Below are 7,961 nucleotides of genomic sequence, written 5' to 3' on the forward strand. Positions count from 1 at the left end.
ATAGTTAAATTCATGATGCTATGGAGACCCTATGGAGATAGAAAATTCTGAAGAATTATCTAATTACTCGGTTCACTCTCCTACTCCTAGCACTTTGTTTCTTCCTTACTCATGCCCCTCTATTTTTAGACATGCTGTAATTGGTCAAAACGATGAGCCACTCCAGCATCATGCTCACCTTCCTTGTCTATTATGGGAAACAAATGTTCCCACTCTATCCGTTTAGTATCCTACTTCTCCACAACCTTCTCACCTAGCATACTCCTCCTACAACACAAACACTACCTAACATACTCCTCCACAACCTTCTCACCTAGCATACTCCTCCTACAACACAAACACTACCTTGTAATAATAAGTGGTAGCTTTTTTGGCATCTACACTTTTTAAAAGCGACAATCTTACCCCCTTGACATGTCGGTGAAGGAGGCAAATTGTAAAAGAAAGCAAAGAAGGAAATGAACAAGAGAAAGAGGAATCACACTTAGGCAGATGCATGGAAACACAATGTTCAATCCTCCCTACCCAATTCTCAAAGAGAAATAGGAAGTTTCAATGAAGAGATTTTCTTTTACGAAGCAAAAAATAGACAATACCATATGAGGAATGAGCTACAAGGGTTATTCGATGTAGCCATAAAAAGCAGAGGCAACACAAGGTGTAAACTCAAACTCGAGCGAAATTGGAGCACAAAGGGAGCAAAATACAAAAGAAAACAACAAGGAAAAAGGATCAACCCAGAAGGAAGAATCGGCCTAGAAAGAGGTTGAGGGGTTGAGGAAGTCAAAGATGAAGAGGTGGAGAAGAAGACAAAAAGATAGATAGATAGATAGATAGGGAGAGAGAGAGAGAGAGAGAGAGAGAGAGAGAGAGAGAGAGAGAGCAAATCATTGTGTCCTACATTCCTCTATCCTGGCTAAAGGTGATATTACATGTGATAAATGTGATAGGAACCCCTTTATCTACTTACGGGTTGCCCAATCAACGCAATTGTATCGAGCTTGACTAGCATACAAAGATGGTAGTCATGATTTGTGGTGGCTAGAGTACCTGCAACCACTAGAGTCCATTCTAGGCTGGATACAAACTCTACTACAAAAGAGAATGGTAACCAACTACATAAAGCATAAGCAATAAATTAAAGTTTATTATCATGGGTTCAAAACTTAAATAAACTGTAAGCAATTTTAATTCATCCCATGGCCATACTTTGACTCTCCAAATTCCTCATCCTCCCTTAGCAAATCATTAAAAGAAAGGCGTGACGAAATACAAATGAGTCTTAACGCTTATAGTTGGATACAAATTTGCCTTATATGTTGGTGCTTCGCTCATTTGAGCATACATCTACCTTAAAAAAAAAGAAGAGTACGAGTACTCGTGTGAGCACTACCTTATGTGAGCACTACTTTATGTAGCAAAAAGGGTTAAGCAGCGTGGCGAAAGTGGTTTGGGCAACTTGAATTAGAAAGGTGGGATATGCCTCTTTTGCACAATTAGAAAGGTTGGACACTTTTTTGCAGAAGAAACGTACAGTAATGCTTGGAAGGCAATGCTAACACGACTTTGAAGAAGAAGAAATTCTGGGATTAAAAGTTTTTTGTTCCCGGGTCTATTGAAAGTTCTCTAGGAAGACATAACATCGGAAAGGTACGATGGTAAAGTCGTTTGCCCATAGGTATGATGGTGGTGTTCCACAAGAGCTCTTAACCATATGGATAATGAAGCTGCTTATAAAGTGTATGGTGATTGTAAGGCCCTATCCCTATCACAAGAACATCTGAAAGGTACGATGGTAAAGTTGTTTGAATTGTGCACGCCAGAATCCTATTGCCAATACCACAAACTTATTACATGCACGTGTATGTCTCTTGAGATACTTTCTTGAGCAACTTTAATGGTAATCGATCGGAGCAGGCGCAAATCGAAGCTCCTTCCCTTCAGCGCAGATGTCCTGGTAGCCCCCAAAATGAAAATGGAGTGAGTGCTCAAGATTACAATGAGATGTAAGGCAAATGAACAAAGAACGGAGGAGACTTCTTACCGCAGCGAAGTGATTGACATCTCGATGATGCGCCTCATCCGCACGAATAGCCAACACTACGTCCCTGATCTTAGCATCATGAGGTAGTCTCCAATAGTCAATGGCGATGGGAGGAGCAGGATCGTTGGGCAGCTCCTTATTATCAATGGCTTGGAGAAATTCGGTATAGGACTGCACCGCTTCTTCTTCCAAATAACCGGCAAATCGATGGGCAAGACGAGGAGATAGAGCATATAAGATGAAGTAACAATTAAAGAAGCCGCCCTGGACGGCAAGAACGAGAGCCCTCTCGAATGCGTTGGGCTTGAGCACCTCTATCCAGGTCATGAGGTGCATCCTTTCGTTCTCAGCTTCGCCAAGAAGCGTTCGAATCCATCCCCCGCTGTGTTGGAACTTCCTGAGGGATTTGCAATGCAATAGCATACCGCCCACCATGCCCGGAACGGCAGCCACCGTCTCTAGGAGCAAAGCGTGACTGACATGACGGTTCTGCAAGGCAATCAGAAATTGTGAAGTGAGTAGGACTGCTGCAGAAAACACCGAATGAGAGGCTTAGACGAGGCATGGAAGAAGGGCATTCCGGGCCGATCACTCACCTCATCGCTGCTGACCAGGATCGAGCTGGTGCTTGGCGTTATCCATAAGCACCTCTCCTGGCTCGCAGAGAAGGGCGGAGAGCCCGTGTTGGATGCCTCTCACATCCATACCAGCAGGAAACGAATTTGCGAGCGGCCAAACAGTCGCTCGCATCGTGAGCCCTGCTCATAATGCCCACATCCCTTGCCATCGACAACGGGAGGCAGAGTAGGAGCAACAAAAGCTACTACATACAGATTCTTACCCCAAAGCACGAAAACCATCAATATACCTTGAAGATGAGATCCCGAGGGATCCTCAGAGAGGCAACGGTGTGCTGTGCAAGCTTGTCCACCCACTGCTCGGCTTTGTAATGCTTAGTGACATCGATGGACAGATCCGGATGGTAAGAATCTGCAGGCTGGAAGCAAAGAAACAAATGAGATCCTGAGAATGGACGAATAAAAAAAGAAAAGGGTGTGGAAAGGAAGGGAACAGGTACCGTGAAGCAATGCCAAGGCCAAGGGGAGCCATCATCGAGGGTGGTATTGTTGGGAACGATAGCCCAATTGGAGCTGCTATGCTGAGGGAGGGGAGGTTGAGGGGCAAAAGAGCTGAGTTTACAAGATGGTGCAAGAGCATCAAGGGGAAGGGAGCCTCTTTGAAGCAGGGCACGGGAGAGCAAAGCTGCTGTTGGACGCAGACGGCTCATCATCTTTACCAACAAGGAGAACTTGAGTGATGTTTTAGGACCCAAAATGTAAAGAGTCAAAGAAAGTGGCTTTGGAGTGAGCACAAAGAATGAATAGTCAAGGGTGGCTTACTAGGAGGACTCAAGGCAAATGATCAAATTGGGGTGCCTAGCCTTAGTTTCACTCCTTTATATACATACATAGAGACACGTGTCCCGTGCTTGAATAGAGAAGCTTCCCTTGCACGTGTCTCGTGCTAGAAGCCTCCCTTGTTGGCTTCCTCTTGTTGGAAGCTTCCCTTGCTCCTTCCTCTTCTTGTGGGTTCCTTCCCTCCCTCCTTCCTCTCTTCTCTCTATAAAGTCATCTTGTTCAAATAGGACTCTATATTCCTCTCATTAGGATAAGACTTAGTAAAAAGTCTATGTCATATCAAGGACCTTGTTGACTATTTATATCATATTGGGATAAGCGTTAATGTGATAAGATTGGATCGTATGCAAGAAAACATTGACATTTCTATCATTAGTACTTCACATCGCTTAGTTTTAACTTAAAGGATTTTGTAAGTAAATCTACTAATACGAAGGATTATTGAACTATCAAAAGGTTGATATGCCTTATCTATATTGTCCTAAAAGCCAACTCTAATATAATGCAACCCAAAGACAAGCCCCTCGAGATATTGCTCCGAAAAAAGAGAAAATGTGTTAACTACTTGGGAGAAGGATTTTAAATTTATGTAATCACTAAAACTATGTAAGTCTCATAGTAGATTGCTATGTATCTAGCAACATGAATAAGATTGCACAGGTGCAGCATGTGAGCCTTTCCTCTTAGTATAGTTGAAAGCAAGCTCTTTTGGAAGCAAACGAGAAACTAAACGATTTTTTAATGGGTTTCAAAACAATTTTTAAAAGGGCTTTGGGCTATTAAAAGGCAATTCTATAGGATGATCTCCACAAGAGTGCACAAGTGCGTGTGAACATTGGCTCTTAGTATAGTTGAAAGCAAGCAATTTGGATGCAAAAGAGAAAGCAAACAATTTTTTAAAGGGTTTCAAATGATTTTTAAAGGGTGTTGGGCTATTAAAAGTTTATAGGATGATCTCCATAAATTAAATTTGAAACACATAACTTCATTAAATTTTTTTAAAAGTACATGTGAGAATTCACAAAGGAGTTTCAATGCTCCACTATAGCACTACCTCTAAGGAGGCAGTGCTAATAAATGCTCCCATTAAAGGTTAAGTATTCACATTTTGTAAATATTGTATTTACATGAGTTTTAAATCCTTGATTAGGAGAAGAGTAGAGGGGAAGGCTACATAGGTTAGCAACTTAATAGGTGAGATCCATTGTCAGACAACTCAAAACAAATGTAATATTCTTATCGATTAAATGAGGGTGAAAGAGGTTTAAAAATACTCATGTACATGCAATTATATGCACGAGGATTTTGGGTGTCTTGGCACAACTCAAGATTTAGCTCAATTGGGGTAGATCCCACGCAAGAAATCAATCGAAAATGTGCCTGTCTTTAGAATAATTGGATTGATGCAATGAAAGAAGAGAGATTTAAAATAAGTCACTTAGCATGGAAATTAGGTGAGAGCCATTATGAGCCTATTCCACATAAAACTAATACCATTATAAATTAGATGATGGTGGCATAAAAAAAGCTTGGTGTATATACAAGTTATGATAAAGAGGAGAAATATTATAGGAAATGTTTTTTTACAAACGCATGTAGAGAGGGCCTCTAGATTGGTTCACCACTGTAATGCATTTCCCTTCAAGAAAGTGGCTACCTTTCTGCTTTTGGAAGACTTTGTGAAGTTTCCACCTCCATAGGCTGCATCAAATTGTTGGATGAATGTTAAAGCCTTCAACCTATCCTGAGCACCATTAAATGCTCAAATTTCACTGATGCCCCACCTTCTTTGAAGTGTTTAGGCTTCCCCTTGGGTGTCAAATTATCATATACATTGGTGGATGTAAAAATGGAGGCTGCACAAAGTTCCCCTCATTTAGAGCACCTTTAGCACTACTCACCACATAGTTTACCATTTGCTCCTGCTCAGAAGCCAGACACCTGATTGGCCACTTTTAGTATTTCTTTATTCTATAGAAAAAATTACAACAAGGCTAAATGCCCTTGCACCTATCCAAACATAACCCCTTAGATACATAAGGTTTGCACACATCTTGGAGGTGTTACTAGCTACCCGTCTTAGCCACACAGCTCTCACAGGCTGTCACTAGTGCCAAACCTTTGCTGCCCTCCTCGAGATATTCTAGCTGATAGAGAAAAGAAGGCATCTCTCTCTCTCTCTCTCTCTCTCTGTCTCTTTCTCTCTCTCTCCCTCTCTCTCTCTCTCTCTCTCTCTCTCTTTGCCGCACTCCCTCAACATAGCACTTTAACAATATTCAACTTGTTATTCATACATGTGATTACTCAGATTATGGAAGGATACTCAATATGAGAAACAACTCGATGCCTTCTCTTCTATATTATTGGCCTCAACCCTATGGGGTTTGTTGGCTATTACAAAGACAAATGAAAATGACTTGACTAGGGACCCTAGAGAGCAAGCTCTGATATTCTAAACTAGACGACAAAATCTGTGAGAACAAAAGGAAAGAGCTCATCAACTGTACTGAGCTATACAGAAGGAGCCACCGCTCGTGTTTACTAACACATCGTGAGAATTGCCAAGGGTTGCCATGCAACGAAGTCTCCAGATCCACACCATAGATGTGCTAGTAGACGTATGCCAAATGTATTCTACCAGTGACATGCACTTACCAACGTGCATGGTCCAATCACAACTTCTTTAAAGCAAACATACCAAGTATGTGCACCTAAGTCTTCCATGATGTGTCACACACATCTAACATGCCCTCTGTTAAGGGCAAAAGCAGCAACAGCAAAGAGGAACTAGGGGGGGAGTCCTTAGATCATTAGTCCTTAGATCATTAGTCCTTAGATCATTATCATTAATACGTTGTATCTAGTTTATAGTGAGATATGAAAAGACGGAAGTTCTAGGACTAGGCGGAGAACTGAAGAGGCACGGCAACCGTCACGGCAACCGTGAAGGAGTTATGTGTGCCGGTTAGATAAAAGAGAAGAGAGCGATCGTTCAGGGGGCTCATTGATGAGGATCGGAGCAAGGATCAGTGCTATGTATCAGAGAGTACGGTGTTGTACTGCTCGGAGAAATGTAATATAGAGATTCTATTGCATCTACCTTATTGTTTTATCATGAATGATTCTGTCGATCACTGTTCTACTCTATGAATTTTCATACGCAGTTCTGAAGTACGATTACGCATGTAAATCTGTCGCAGTAGTGCGTTTCGAGTTAGTCTTCAGAGTAGAGAGGGCTAACACTTTGGCGACCACGGAAGATTTCCATGTTTGTCGCGGTGGATACCCCGGAGAGGTTGGATGCTCCCCATCTGTAATACTCTGATTCCTCGGTGCGTGGACTAGCGCATGAATGACGCTGGGAGTGCGCCAGGGGGAACATCGCGCTCTCCGGAACGGCCTCGGCAGCCTGCAACTCCAGTATCGGCACGTACAACCCGCGAGGAACGGCATGACAGATATGTGGCTCAACGTGATCTTCTCTTCGGCTTCTTCACGGATAGTGAGAGTAGTAGCCGCTCTGACACACCTCCGCTGATCCCAGGAGAGGAAGGTCCAGTCGTTTCCGGTGTTCAGGAGGAAGGCGAATCCTCCGGACGCAGTAGCCCGTTCGATTTAACAAGTACTCCTCCGGAAGACGAAGCGTCACCGTTGCAGAATTCCCCACCACCGAGTCCCAGGAGACGGAGGGGTGGTGTGCCTGCAGGAAGCGGAGCCCCAGGTCCGTCACCAGATCCCGGTAGGGGAGGTGGAGGCGGTGGAGGCGGAGGCGGGGGTGGAGTTCCGGCGGTAAGTAGCGCGGCTATTCCACCACTGGTACCCAGGATGACGGTGAAGTACCCCAAGTTTTCGGGACGGGATAAGGAGGATGCGGATGCACATATACTGTCATTTGAGATGGCATGGATGGTGAATACGGCTCCACCAGTGCAGGCGACAGATCTTATGAAGATGGCGACTTTCATCCCGACACTGCAGAAGCAGGCGGCAGTATGGATCGCGCAATATGGAGCTACCCATTTCGCCACGTTTGATCTACTGCGGGATGCCTTTTTGCTCCGGTTTCGGGAGGACAAGACCCGTGTTCATGTCCTGGCCAAACTGGGGAAACTGGAACAGAAGAACCAAGAAGTGGAGGCGTATGCGGCCAGGTTTCGGTCGTTGATCCGCCGCCTCGATGCAGCAACTACCCCGGCAGTCCCCATCCAAAATGCTTACTTCATGGAGGGGCTGAATAAAGGATTGAAAAGGTCCCTGGCATCGTTGGATCTGGAAGCTCTTTCATTAGAAGAAGTCGTCCAAGCAGCGGTGAGGGCGGAACAAGTTCTGTTTACTTCCAAGGGAAGGAAAGGAAAAGTGAAGTATGAGGAGGCTGAGGGAGACTCCGATACCGATACTGAGGAGGAGTCGGATCAGTCGGATGAGGAGGAGGACAAACGTTCCATGAGGCGGAAGGCTGGAAAAGCGGCAGGGAAGTTATTTCCGGAAGGATCTGCTGC

At 44.1% G+C, this 7,961-nt stretch overlaps 1 protein-coding gene across 1 annotated transcript; it reads right to left on the reverse strand.

Annotated features, from left to right (window-relative positions):
- Positions 1–1,813: 1,813 nt before the first annotated feature.
- Positions 1,814–3,465, reverse strand: LOC147884034 (ubiquinol oxidase 3, mitochondrial-like). Its single transcript, XM_087398665.1, has 4 exons — positions 3,123–3,465; positions 2,913–3,041; positions 2,045–2,533; positions 1,814–1,954 (listed from the first exon to the last, which is right to left on the reverse strand). The coding sequence occupies exons 1-4, from the start codon at positions 3,333–3,335 to the stop codon at positions 1,895–1,897; spliced, it is 891 nt and encodes a 296-aa protein (XP_087254791.1). The 5' UTR covers positions 3,336–3,465; the 3' UTR covers positions 1,814–1,894.
- Between the last annotated feature and the right edge of the window lie 4,496 nt (positions 3,466–7,961).

Source organism: Dipteris shenzhenensis, chromosome 27 (genome assembly GCF_047967505.1).
Source record: "Dipteris shenzhenensis isolate YYH24624 ecotype China chromosome 27, Dip_SZ_1.0, whole genome shotgun sequence".
Classification (NCBI taxonomy): Eukaryota; Viridiplantae; Streptophyta; class Polypodiopsida; order Gleicheniales; family Dipteridaceae; genus Dipteris; species Dipteris shenzhenensis.

Excerpts from the sequence above, each read along its gene's own strand:
- LOC147884034 (XM_087398665.1), bottom strand. The coding sequence starts at position 3,335 with ATGATGAGCCGTCTGCGTCCAACAGCAGCTTTGCTCTCCCGTGCCCTG. Across the intron at positions 3,042-3,122 it reads GGCCTTGGCATTGCTTCACG|CCTGCAGATTCTTACCATCC; the intron begins GTACCTGTTCCC and ends CTTTGCTTCCAG. Across the intron at positions 2,534-2,912 it reads CTCGGGATCTCATCTTCAAG|AACCGTCATGTCAGTCACGC; the intron begins GTATATTGATGG and ends ATTGCCTTGCAG.